The 14,508-nt window shown below is 43.4% G+C and overlaps 1 protein-coding gene across 1 annotated transcript in view; it reads left to right on the top strand.

Moving 5' to 3' along the window:
- The window catches only part of LOC138297076 (coiled-coil domain-containing protein 17-like), a 327,301-nt gene that overhangs the window by 276,974 nt on the left and 35,819 nt on the right, over positions 1-14,508 (top strand). The window contains exons 9-10 of the mRNA XM_069236583.1: positions 11,064-11,149; positions 11,757-11,969. Of these exons, the coding sequence (XP_069092684.1) occupies positions 11,064-11,149; positions 11,757-11,969 (299 nt within the window). The remainder of the gene's footprint in view (positions 1-11,063; positions 11,150-11,756; positions 11,970-14,508) is intronic.

Raw genomic sequence — 14,508 nt, 5'->3', positions numbered from 1 at the left:
AAAGCAGAAAGCTGCAGGTGTGAGCTGAGGGGCAGGGAGTACCTGTAAGTGGATTGAAGAGGTCCGAGATGACTTCGGGATTACACTGCCTCACTATTCCGTGTTCTCACATATAATTGCAGTAGCCACGTCTTTAAGAGGAGGGCTTTGGGCACCGCCACCTTTTTATTTACAAATCAAGCACTGCCCTATGAACTGTCTGCACCACTGAAAAACGTTTTGTTAAAAACACCTATTTGGAGAATAAATATACAAAGTCACTGTTGATGAAAGGGAGAATTTATTGAAGGAAAACTTAATGGAGATACGTTAATGAGGCCCACAGAGCCGCTGTATTCTTTGTACACCCACTGATGCATATTTACTTTGTTAGGTCTTGATGTATGTACTTCATGGCCCACTTATTGTCTGAGGCACTGCTACTTGTTACATCCTGGGATCATCCATGCTGGTTTCAGTCTCTGGCCATTTTTGCTCCTTACAGCATGGGGTTTTGTTGTTCATTGTTGCTTGGACCATTAATGCTGTTATTGGCCTTTGATATAAGTGCATGTTATAGCCTGAGGCCATTGAAGCACATTTTTTTATAGGTGCATTGTTGCACATTTACCGTGCAAGGCCCTGATGTACATGTGCTGTTTGAGGCCACTGATGCACCTTTACTGAGACAGATAGGGCCTAATACAATTGTTCGCTATTCACAAAGGTATTTAACGAGTAGTATCTTTATGATTGCAGAGTCTCCGCTCATAAAAAGATAGGGCTGTTATGCAGAGTTGTAAAGATACTACTCATACTACTAGTCGCAAAGATACTACTCATAAAATATCTGTGTGAATAGCAAATAATCATAAATTTACACAGAAGTGTAAGTTTACCTTTGTGAATCAGACCCCTAATGTCTGAGTCAGCTTATGTCTGTACTGTTTTGGGGCACTGATGCATATATTGTCTGGGGCCATAAATGCAAGGTATTGCTTGAACTATTGATGTAAATTGCTATCAATAGCATCAATGCATATTAGTCTGTACCTTTGATGCTAATAACTGCCTTGGGTTATAGATGCATTTAAAATATCTTGCTATTGATACATATTGCATTCAGTGGCAACTGATGCTGATTACTGTTTGTGATTATTGATGAATGTACTGCCTTGGTCTAGTGAGGAATCTAATGTCTGGGATCATTAATTTGTGTGCTGCTTGAGGCAGCCTATACGTATAACAATTCGGGCGGTTGATGCTTTTGCTGTGTCTGCCACTAATCCAGGTACTGTTGGACGCTATTGATGCAAGTATTGTGTGAGGCCATTATTTCTCTTATTGTCTCAGCTCAAAGTTTTGTTCGGGGGTGATATATTTTTCACCTTCAACATTTGCACCTTCATGTGTAATCCCCATAGTGCCATCTTTGGTAATGTGTTTAATTTAGTGATCATTAATGTTATTTATAAACAATTACGTCTTTCTCTGGTGCTATTTTAATTGGAGCAGAAAAGTTGTGTGAAGTATATCTTTCTGACGTCAAAGTCTTTTCAAATTATTACTCATGCCGAGGAAATTTGAAACTTGAGTGCTCTGACCTAAGCCACAAAGATGTAGCCAAGAACCTGACAAAGGGCATTTCAAGTAACCCATGTCAGGAGTGAGTACTTAATATCATTCTGTTATTCCTACTGAATTCAGGTAAATCTAGTTTTACTGTTACAGTGGAAATGTATAAATTCGGGTACCCCTATTCAAAGACTAAAACATTAGTGGATATGTCTGCACTACTTTAGTTTTCCTTAGAAGCTGTTTGTGATAAAGTGTATCTCAGATTGTTACTCTTTACGCATATGAACATCACACATATGCCCACTTTAAACATCCGAATGTCACATTTATGCATGCTGAAAAATTGGCAGGTTTTTTATGTTGCTCCCGCCATTGGACTCTAGATTAAGGACCCCTTGTGCAGCCAAGAGAATGTCTAGGCCATGTCTCCAATGTGGCAGCTGAGAGCAATGCAGGCCAGACACATCCAGAGTTGTGGAGAGAGATATCAGAGCACTGGCCTACCATTTTAAAAATTAGACTGTTACCATTTTTAGGCCAAGCATAGCAGCGCGCAAGCGCTGTTTTTCCAACATGTTATCTATTTGGGCTTTCAACCACGCACAGCGCTCACTATCGCTTGTTCATGGGCTTGCCCTTCAAAAATCCAAAAATACATTGTTACCATTAGTACATATTTTACGTTTGACCCTCCTTTGGGGTGGTTTGGTTACTGCCTTGGGGACCAGCCCTGTTACACAACTAATTGAACTTTTTCCGATACATTTGACTGCGAGCGAACTTCTTTTTAGGGTCGAGCCTGCGTCGCATGCGCTCGCGCATGCGTATCGCAGCGAGACGCTTTAGGTATTAGGAAAGGGCTCGGAGCCCTGTCGACGTCACGTCAGTGTTTTTCATTTGTTCGTGGGCTTGCCTATTAAAATCTGCTTGCTTTCATTAGTCGAAGGCATGCATACGTCATGCCTTTTCCGGTTGCCAGCCCTCCTCAAGCGCATCGACCAAGTACAGAAAACATGCGAGGCTCGCTGTTTTCTGTCAGGCTCGTGGACTACTTTTTCTCTATTTTCCTAGCGCGATTTTGCTTGGCAGAAGTCGAGCGCTTTACACAGGTAATTGCACTTTTTCGTGTTACGTACATAAATGCACTTTTGCCAATAGGTGAAAAGTCGGGTTAGGAGTTTACAGCGCTATCAGCTCTAACATGAGCAAACGCGAGACCCGTTGCATTGCGAATGCTTGTTCTTTTTGTGTGTCTCCTTTGCACTCATGCTCATGGCGCTGCACTTTGTACCAGCTCGTTCTTCTAGGAGTCCGACTGAACGCGGTCATGTGAAAGTTTTAATGTAATTTGTGCTGTTTTCTCAGGCAGGTCAGACTGCCTGGTGCTTCACACCACAGCCTGCTTTTCTGGCGAGGTCAGGGCCCACCGAGGCGCGTGGATTCATTTCTATTCAGGTGGAATCCTTGTGCCTCCAATGGTCACAGATGCATGACCGGCCCTCTTCAAGGCAGACAGAGCCCCCCGGGTACCAGACTGGAAGCGGACAGGTGGGGGGGTGCTTAAAACATGCTTGCTCCGCCGAGTGTTACATAAGGCACACCCTGCCCTCTTCAAGTCAATCAGGGTCCCCCAGGTGCCAGACTGGAAGCTGGCAGGCGAGCGGTGCTTGGGACATGCTCTGCCCGCGGAGGGCCATAGACGCACTCCTGACCCCATTACAGGCATTCAGTGCCCCTCAGGCAGCAGAGAGGGAGCGGGCAGATGAGGGGCTCTCATTGCATGCTTTGTCCACCCAGGGCCACAGACACACATCCGGTCCTGTTGTAGGCCATCTACCTGGGTGGCACTGATGGCACCAGAGTGGAAGAGGGCAGACAAGCGTGGCTCAGGGAATACTATGCCTGACGAATACCACAGAGGCACACGCTGCCCTGTTCTGGGTAATCTGCACAGGTGGCTCTAGGGCTCCAGACCATGGGAGAGCAGACAAGGGGCGCGCATGTTTTTGTTCAATCACAGTCTGTTTTAGACAGGCTGATGAGTTATGTGACAGAGCAGTGTTGCCTTTTCGGTCGAAAACCTCTCGTAACATGCGGCCGATATGATGACGACGATGATGAATATTAATATTCCTATTATTATTACTAATATTAGTATTTGTCTTAATGTACCTGGAGTTTTGCTTACTTATCTTTCATGATACAATATTTTCAGGAACACGTACTTTTCATATTTGAATCACAATAGGCAGACTGTATGAGTACCGTTATTATTATGTCTGCCACGCCAAATAAATTAAAAGCCGCCAATTTTTAGGTCGAGCGTGCAAGCGATTTGACCTGTTGTAAGTATTGTGGACTTTTAACCACGCCCACCACACACCCATCATTTTCACTCGTTCATGGCCTTGCCTTTCAAAAATCCTTTATCATCATTGGTACATGCTTTACGTTTGGCCCTCCTTGGGGCAATTTGTTTCCACCTTGGACACCGACCCTGTTACATGGATAATTGCACGTTTTGACTGAGAGCAAACTTTTTTTTCCTTTTGTGTCTCTCGGCGCTCATGCTCATGGCTGCTGTGGCGCTTTGCATCGGCTCACTTATGTCAGCTGTTTTACTTTTCATTTTCAATTTATGTGGCAAGAAAAGTAAGTCCTGTTAGGAAATTACAACGCTAATAGCTCTAACTCTAGGAAATGCGAGACCCGTCGCATTGCAAATGCTTGTCTTAATTTCTGACTCCCTTGGACTTTCATTTTTCCACCCTTACCCTTCGATGCAGAGTTATAAATCGCCACTGTTAAAGTGCTTGCAGGGTGGTAAAATGAATATTTATGCTAGATCAGTAGAAAGCTTTGCTATCCCTCAGGTTAGAAAGATATCAAAGGTTCAGGGACCAGAGCAACTGGTAAGGTTCTGCGACTTTGCAGATTCAGAAAGCTGCCATCTCCTTAAAGTTACACTAATCTTGTATTCACTGGCCTCACAAAAAATTACTGATGATACTGCCATAAAAACGTTTATCAATATGAAAATGAAGAGCTTCCACATGAATCATTAGAAGAATCACAAAGAGACGCAAAACCACCCTCGGCTGGTGAGGAGTCACAGTCCATTAAATGGGCATCCACCTCTACAGTGCTCCTGCTGGCCTCTACGAGGGTAATCTATGGAAGGCCCTATCCACCCTCAAATCACAAGTGCAGTTTTGGAAACATCTACCCCTAGCAACAACCGGGTAAGTAGCTCTTTCTAAAATGGCAATCTAACCCTGGTTCCTCTACTACTTCGTGAATCTCCACCTCCCGCCCCAGGAACGTCTTCAGAGACATGAATACATTGTTGGAAGAACTCATCTTGGGAAATAAACACCACTGAGTTGCGCTGAAGAAGTTGCAGCTACCTGTAGGTGGATTTGTGTGGGGGGATTGTGGGTGCTTCGGGACCCATCATTCAAAGCCTACTATTTAGCAGCTGAATTACAGTGGGTCTCGCAGTGGATGGTTGGATGCTACATGGGAGAGACGTGCAACGGATCAGGAACCCTTACACCTTCAGCACTCCGAGGACTCCTGCTCCCCACTATTACACCTCCATCTACATGGTTTCTGCAGGTGTCATTCGTCCGCATGTGCGTGGCCAGGGTTTCTTACCTCATGCCCCATGTCAGGCCATATGATGCAGCCTGATCCCTGTAGGACCTTTCCCACTCTACTACAGACCTGAGAAACAGGCATAACTGATGCTTGACTGCAATCAGTGACCTCTTCACAGACGACCACCTTCTCATCCTTGACAAGCTCATCGTGGATCATGCAGTACCTCACCTATGGACAGCTGCGTAATACATGCCAGGGTCTCTGGTCCACTAACGATTAGGAGCCTTAGATCCACTCTGTTCTACAGAAGCTTCTCCACATGGGTGTGGGGTGGCACCAGATAACCTGCTCCTACAAGTCAACACGTGAACACACATGGATCTCATTGACTGCTCAAAGGGACAAATGTGAGGATGACATAGGGAGAGCACTTCAAGACATGGAATGGGAGTAGGCCTTAGAGGTCCCCCAGCAGGTGTCTAGAAACGCTCGCTTAAAGAGCATGCAATTCTCCATCCTACACTGCGTCTATCTGACCCTGAAGCAACGAAATCATATTTTCCTCACGGCGCATCTTTGCTGCCCTCACTGCCACACAGCCCTTGCGGACTTGCAGCCCATGTTGTGGTCCTACCCGAACCTATCTTCCTACTGAGACACCATCCTCAACACACTGCTGGAGGTCACAGAGCTCATTGACATTCATACATGTGAGGCCTGCATCCTAGGCATTTTTAAGCGTAGGAAATGGCATAAGGTGAGGGCTTGCTTTGCTAACATGGCTCTTCTACTGGCTAAGAGGGCCCTCACTGTGAAATGATGAGCTGCACCTGCCCCACATGTAGCTGCATTGCATGGTGTGATACAAAAGTGGGAGAGAGGTGAGGGGAATCCCAGAGCTACAAAGACGTTTGGCACATCGGCAAGCACCCCATATCTGAACCCTGGGGTGCTCTCCTTGACCACTTCCTACAGCATACCTGCAGCAATGATTTACCCCCAAAGACAAGATCGGGCCCTCACAGATCTTATTCTGCACCAATATTCTCCCCAGGTGATCCCTCCCTGCCACTCAGCGAATTGGCCTCCAAGCCCCAGACACCCACACACCCCTAGCGGCTCCCTTCCTTCGTCCTAACAAGAGTTTTACTGCTGATGACCCCAGCACCCTGTATGGGTGCTATTCCACTAGCCCCCTGGTCCAAATCACTATTTTCCTTCCCCAGTTTTGGAGTTGTGCCCCAGTTAAATGGCGCAACTCATCGGCGTGCAGCTGCCCCTTATACTTCCACCTATCCCCTTCCATAGGGAGATTTTAGTGTCTGCCCCCTGATGCATAAACTTGTGTGTTTGCTTTTATTTTATGACTACCTCTACTGTGGTCGTCCACAGTTGCTGTACTTCATTGTGACCATGTAATGCTGTCACTGCATATAAAAATCCAAATAAAAACTGTTTAAAAGTGTTTAGATAGCACACAAATAGCAATAAAGTGAAACCAAAACACAAGAAAAATCCCACACCAATTTAAAAAGCAGAGTAAAGTTTTATCAATTATTTGACACCAAAGCAACATAAATCCAACCAGTTTAACTGGCAATATGCAGTTTCAAAGATTTAAGGAAAGTATACCACCCAAAAGCACAAAACACCATTTGCAGTTGTCTGGTCGGTGAGACCGGGTTAAAAATATACGTTTAGGCTGACCATGATGGAAAGCATGCTGGAAACAGGGACCAGATTACTCCAGCTGAAAGAGTTACCTTCAAAAGTCTAGCACAAAGAGTCTGTTTTGAGGTGGAGGAGGCCATAAGAAGCAGGGAGAGTGTCATGGATGGTCGTCACAGTACCGTGAAGAGCCGGCCAAGTGAAACTCTTGTCGGCATCACAGACGGTCATTCCTGGAGTTTCGCATTGGTGGTCACCATAGGATTTTGATGGTGTAGCGCCAAGTGCGGCTCTCACATTGCCGGTTGTCACTAGCGATCACTGTAGTGCAAAGAGTTTGGTTTACTGGAGCTTTGCGTTGGTGGTTGGTGAAGACCGCAAGATCTTGGCACAAACGGGCCCTTTGATGGTCACAAAGAGCCCAAAATTTCAGGATGTCTACTTTTCTTCATGGAGGAGTTCAACTGTTGCCACACCAATGGTCCTGGACCTGAGGGGCACCTCTTGGGGATCAGGAACTTCCTCCAGCAGAGGTCAGCAGAGCTCCAGCAGGTCTACTTGTAGGCCTGCAGGTCCAGTGTTGCAGGCTAGCTGGTTAGTTGCAGAGAGTACTCTGCAGTTTGTTATGTCACTGAAACTCAGACAGAAGATCAGTAAACTTGCCCTTGGAGTCACTTCAGTTTGGGATGAAGGGTGCAGGTCCAGTCTTCCTTCTCAATAAGGCGGCCTGGCCCCAAGCAGCAGAGCAGCAGGGCGTCCGTCTTCTGTAGTATCCATAGGTCCAGGAGTATACTTAATAGCGGGTATGAGGATCTCCTTTTTAATACTGGTGCCCACTTTGAAGTGGGAGAAGCTTCCAGAATTTCCCCTTACAGAGGTGTCTGGAATTTACTCTCTCCCTGTCCTGGTCCCAGTCTGTCTGAGACCACAAAAGGTTAGTGTGAAGTCCTTTGTGTGTGAGCTGAGCTAGTGTCTTTGAAGTGCAAGTGTGGTAGGTGACTGCTCTGCCCCCTATCATGTCAGAGATGGCCCATCCTGCCAAAACCTAGGCCCTCCTTTGCGATACTGACTAGAAGGAATATACAAAGTCCATCTGCCAACTACACCTAGTCATGTGACCCAGGAAGAGGCCAGGGCAAGAAAATGCAATCTTTCTAAAAGTGGCATTTTCAGAACTGTGACTTAAAATCTGACTTTATCATTAAAGAGCACTCTAAACTACAACATCATCCATGTCTTTACCTATCTGCTTCCAATCAAAAGTTATCACTTATTTTAATGTAATAAGATAACCCAATGTTATCCTACAGGAGAGGTAGGCTTCACAATAATGAGAAACAAATAAAGGAGCATTTTACTGCCAGCACATATAAAATTTTAAAGTACATATACAACTTTTTATGTACACTGCACCCTGTTTAGTGCCTACTGTAGGGGTGACCTATATGCTTTAGAAATGAAGGTTTAGTTCAGACAACATTTTTTATTTTGTCAGGTCAAAATGGCAGTTTAAAACTTCACACACCGGCTGCAATGTAAGGCCTAGGGCATGTTTTAAAAGGCTACTTATGTGGGTAGCACAATCAGTACTGTATGCCCGCTAGTAGCATTTAATTTACAGGCCCTGGGTACATGTAGTAACCATTTACTAGGCTCTTACAAGTAAATTACATGTGCCAGTTGGGTGTAAGCCAATTACATCATGTTTAAAGGAGAGACCAGCTAAGGCCAACAAAAATGAATTCAGCACAACAGGGGGAGGGAAAGCAAAAACGTTTGGAGTAAGACCACCCTAAGTCTGACAGGTTTAACACCATCTCTTTCTTCTTTCACTTTTCCTTCCCTTTTCTTGCATTTCTCTTTCCTTGCTTCCATCTTTTATTTGGCTAAATTTGTCTTTTTTCGTCATCTTAATGTTTTAAATATTTGCATCTTTCTTTCATGCTTTCATCCACTTTTTTTCAAATATACTCCTTTATTCATTTTTTATCCTTTCTTTTTTCTTTTCTTTAACCCTTTCCATCTAATTATTTTTTTCACACCTTCTTTCTTTCTTCCATTCTTCTTTTAGCCACTACTTCTTTATTACTAGCTTTTGTCCATTCTTTCATCTTTGCTCCTTTCTTTTATTTTTTATTCCATCCTTAGTTTCTTACTTCCTTTCTTCTCTTCTTGCTTTTCTATTTACCTTCACCCTTTCATCTTTACTTTCTCTTATCATTTATATGTTTTTACATTTAATTATTTTATCTTACATTCTTTCATTTGTTAATTCTATCCTTTTTTGACATTTTTTTCCATCCATTCCATCCTTTCTTTCTTTCACAATTTATTTCAGCGGCACTCACACACACCACTTTTTTCATAATCTTTCCTTCTACCTCTCTGTCAGTGCATTCACCCTTGGTGTCCAGTGGCACTACCCTTCAGATTCTTAATACTATTTTCTTACATTGGTATTTATACATTTTTGATTTGGAGATTTGAGTCTCAAACAAAGGTTTAATGTGACACAGAACTCCTCAGCCATCCCCACTGTTGGAGGTGGTTCTTAACAGTGGCCTTATACGTATTCTTTGTCTCCCGTGTGTCTGAAGCAAGATTGCACTGCTCCTACCTTTGCTGTGTCTGTTCGGTGTCTAATCATTGGTAACAGTGCTAGCACTAATTGGGGTACCTTTCTGCATGCCAGCAGCCTGTGGCCACATGAAGGGGTCCTGTTGTATGATGAGTAGGGTGTGATCCATTACTTGGAGACATGCTATTTTAGTGTAACATGGTCTGCATGCGCTTTTATAGTCTTGTAATATGACATCATGTTAAAACCATGTTTTGGTTTCATGGTAACTGCTTGCATACGTTTTTGAGAAATGGTAGGCTTGTAGTGGGCTGTTAAGTGACATGGATTAAGGTTTGTATTTTCACTATTGGGGGATTGTTCTAGTTTCGATTTAATTGGTAAAGCTGCCTTTTGCAAAGGGTGCATTGGCTATGTTTGGGGTGTGGTTTCGTCTCTGGAGTGGTGCTTAATGATAATGGATGAGAGAATGTTCCTCCGTATAGCTGTGGATTTGAGGATAATAAGGTTGTCAGCAGGCAGAAGGCAGTATTGTTAACAATGGCAGTAGCTGCTTTGTGCTGTTGAGGTGATACTAGATCTTGCTTGATTTGGTGAGTAACTGATTGCTGGCATTGCAGTTTACAGTTAGGTGGGTGTAGTATTATATGTAACCGAGATACATTTGAGCTAATGTTTGATCTCTTTGATGATGGCCTCAGTGTTTTGAAGGTGCACAATAAAGTTTCTGTTTGAGAAGTGGGGAGATTACAGTCTCAGATATGGGTTTCCTTTTTACTTGCTGATAGCTTATTAACTGTTGGTGTGTTTTTGGGGGCACCATGAGGTGGAGATCTTTGATTTTACAGAGCACGCCTTCAGTGGGGCATGAGTATCAATGATGGCTTTCGGCATAAGACTGACTAAATACTGGAGGGAGTTAACATCAGTTATTAATTTTATTGTGACTTCCTGGTTGATTAATTCTTGCAAGAGAGTTTTCAAGTGTAAGACCACAAAGGATCAATCCCTGGTTTTGTAAGTTTTGATTGATAGTGGTAGATGGTTGTGTCATGAAAATGATTATTGGGATCGCAGTGCAGTCTGACTACCTGACCAATCCAGTGTCATTTGGATCCTTGTGAAAACCAGACTGACAATGCGGACTAGTCTTGATTCGTTCAGTGTGTTGTTTGATATGGAAAAAGTCAAATAGTGCTTCTATCAAAGTGTTACTGTAAGAACTGGCTGTGAGTTTGAAATACAGTGTAAGAGAAAGATAAAATTGGATCTGATGAAGCATGAGGCACTAATTAGTTCTGTGGTTTCCTCAATGGAAGAATTACTGGGATCAGATCAGCAGATGAGATGAGAGGTGGTGGCCTCAGAGGTTGGAAATGGTAGTAAACTGGTGTGTTGTAATATAATGTTAGTAGTAGTGGGTTCAAAGGAGTTTGTGACCAGGACACAATGTGAATGATGGCAAGGTCGTGGAGGTATGTCACTTCGGACACTATTTGTCTCAGAAAGTTTCAAAAGATGGCCTCAAAAGTTGTATGTGCTTACATTCTCGAAAATCTCTAGGATGGAGTGCCCCTAACTTGCTATTATTCAAAGACAAATGGGCCTATTGGTTTAATGAGCTGTGCCATGACTGTGATGTGCTCCCTTTCCATAGGAAGAAGTCAGGCCTTTGACTCCACCACAGGCCAAGAATTTCTTGGATGTCAATGAAGGCCTGGGACCAGCACCATATGACCCAATGTAAGTAAAGTAGTATTTTTATTAACATAGAAACGTTGTATTGTTTAACACAGGAAATAAATGAGAATTGGGGATCGTGTTAGAGTTAGTTCCCAAAATGGGATTAACAGGCTCACCATGATGGGTCCCAATATGTAATAATCACAATAACAGATTCACACTGGGCCAAAAGAAAATGAAATGCAGATGCGTAATACACTATACTGGGTGCAAATGTTGATGATTACTGCTGTATCCCGATACTTGGTGTTGAGGAAAGAGAGCTACCAAGATATTAAGTCCCCCAAATTGGTGTTGATAAGGTGATTCAGCTCTTTGGAAGGTAACTACACGAGAGACTGTATATACGAAAAGTCCCTCATAAGAGGAAAAGTTGTAAGCTTGTATTGCTGGATGAATAAATTACAAAAACTGCTGCAAAGTGTGCGGTTGACCCATGTAAGTCTACTCTCACCTTCCAGCTACATTTCTTGGACATTGTTGGCATAGTTAACTTTTGTTACACAAAAAGTAGTCCAATGTTGATCTGGTGGCTGAGGGTTTTTTCGGAAACAGACACAAGGCGTTATGTGTTCCTTAATAACTTGACTTTTAATTTGTATTTCAGTGCTGGCTTTGTGGTGTTCTATGATTTCCTTCTGGGCCTTGATCCCTCCTACAGGGTGTGTCGTCTAGTCGTGGGGCTGTACAGTGGAGGACTGGAGATGGGAAATCCCTCACCTCTTCCGCCCGCTTACTGTGAGTTAGGCAATATGTCCTCTTTCCCCGAGAACAAGCGACGAAACATAGCCATCCTTGCTACCAAGCAGGCTGTACCCAGGTATCTCTTTCAACCCGTATAACAAACATGTTAAAGATAATATGCATATCCTAGCCAGCTAGAAGTATTGTATAAGATATACAGTGATCGCAGTGTGCTTGAAATGTAACTACGCGTGTTTTTCGCACAGGTATTTCAACAAAGAACATCCTCTTTAGTACACGACTCGTAGCCTGAAATTGCATCAATGTCAATTTAGCTATATTTAATATAATTCCATATTTTTATATTCGAATTCCTATTATAAATAAGTTCTTCATTTGCACCTATCAGTTCACGAAGAAAGAAGAGCTTCACTAGTGTTTAGGCCCGTATTTATACTTTTTGACGCTAAACTGCGCTAACGCAGTTTAGCGTCAAAAACTTTTGTGCCGGCTAACGTCATTCTGAAGCGCCATGCGGGCGCCGTATTTATTGAATGGCGTTAGCCGGCGCAAGCAGACCGGCGCTGCCTGGTGTGCGTGGAAAAAAACCACGTACACCAGGCAGCGCCGGCGTTGGGAAAAATGGCGCTAGGGCGTCTTAAAAATGGTGCAAGTCAGGTTGACGCAAAAAATCGCCTCCACCCGATTTGCGCCGTTTTTAATGACGCCCAGACGCCATTTACATGACTCCTGTCTTAGTAAAGACAGGAGTCATGCCCCCTTGCCCAATGGCCATGCCCAGGGGACTTATGTCCCCTGGGCATGGTCATTGGGCATTGTGGCATGTAGGGGGGCACAAATCAGGCCCCCCTATGCCAAAAAAAAAATATAAAAACAAAATAAATTTATACTTACCTGAACTTACCTGAATGTCCCTGGGGTGGGTCCCTCCATCCTTGGGTGTCCTCCTGGGGTGGGCAAGGGTGGCAGGGGGGGTCCCTGGGGGCATGGGAGGGCAGCTGTGGGCTCATTTTGAGCCCACAGGTCCCTTAACGCCTGCCCTGACCCAGGCGTTAAAAAGTGGCGCAAATGCGGGGTTTTCTGCCCCGCCAACTCCCGGGCGTGATTTTTGCCCGGGAGTATAAATACGACGCATTTGCGTCGCAGTCATTTTTTTGGACGGGAACGCCTACCTTGCATCTCATTAACGCAAGGAAGGCGTTCACGCTAAAAAATGACGCTCTTTACTCATACTTTGGCGCTAGACGCGTCTAGCGCCAAAGTATAAATATGGCGTTAGTTTTGCGCCGAATTTGCGTCGAAAAAAACGACGCTAATTCGGCGCTTAGTTTCCATTCATCCAGGAAATCGAGCCCAGTAGCCACATAATAAATCACGAAGTTTAGTTAATCCACAACAGTACATTGTAATTCCAGAGACTTTACTGATTTATTTACTTTACCTTTAATATTTTGATGCACAAATCACGTTTCTGTTTGAATGAAATTTAATAGATAGTATTACACTGAAAGCAAAATACGCAGAGGTGACTTTATGATCTCTACTATTGGGATAGTCTAGATATAAATAATGCACACGTGTGTTGTTGGATAGTGGTGCGTAGGGCATGCTGGGTGTATTGAAACAAGGAGGAGGCAATATTACTCAGAGGAACAAGGATGCTATTTCTGACAACTAGGAAGGGAAAGGGCTATGTAGACCAGACGGCAAAGAACTATTAAAAATGTAAAGTATACACGAGTGAGAATCTAAACACTGCTACCAAAAATGTATAGTCCCCTTCAAATATAAGAGCAAAGCAGTTTTCAGTGGGTGTGGCAGTCATAACCCCATATGTCAGTGGGGAGTGATCCTTGTTGGAAATGTAGCCCAGAGAGATGATGTCTTCCACTGCAGGTGATAGGGTGCTTTGCTTCATGCAACTTCTAGTGCAAATTCAAGTTTAGGAAGCGCCCTTTGATGAATCTTTATTTCCAACTGGGACTGACATCAAAATTCAATATATTTCAATAACATGAAGCACATTTAGCTCCACAAATGCAGAGAGAGTTTAAGTTTCAAACCATAAAGGTTTCTTAAAGGATTAGCAAAATTGCTAATTCAAATCATCAAATTAGTTCTACATCAGTAAGTAGATGAATGTATTAGTCAATATCCAGAGAAATTCAAAGTTCTCGAGCAAAGACAAACTATTATAAAGTTGTCTCTAAAGGATAGTTAAACAAGTTAAGTTCACTCACAAAGAGAGCACCCTACTATGCTAAATCAGGAAAAAGTTCTGCTGAGAAGTCAGGAAAAAAGGGTCCTGCCATAAAGACAAAATGAAAACGGCATCTCCCCCAAGGGTCAGATAAAGAAGCTTTTAAAGGGAATTTGAAAAACCATCTGATCTCTCACCTACATTGCCTTAGCTTAAATTACACAATTCTAACACTTTACTGCACCTACATATGATTTCCAGACGAATGAGCAATCAGATTAAGGCAAAAGCGGATAAGGTAAATCCATTATTTCTCTCAAGCTATTACACAGTGAATTCACTCAATGCCTCCTACAGACTTACAGTTATCTGAAACTTAATGAGATACATTAGGTTCAAGTGATGCTGCTCAGTTATTGTGTTTTACAAAGGTTATGTAAAGAAAACATTTAAC

This window comes from Pleurodeles waltl, chromosome 1_2 (genome assembly GCF_031143425.1).
Source record: "Pleurodeles waltl isolate 20211129_DDA chromosome 1_2, aPleWal1.hap1.20221129, whole genome shotgun sequence".
Taxonomy (NCBI): Eukaryota; Metazoa; Chordata; class Amphibia; order Caudata; family Salamandridae; genus Pleurodeles; species Pleurodeles waltl.
This window is presented reverse-complemented; position numbering and strand designations above follow the sequence as displayed.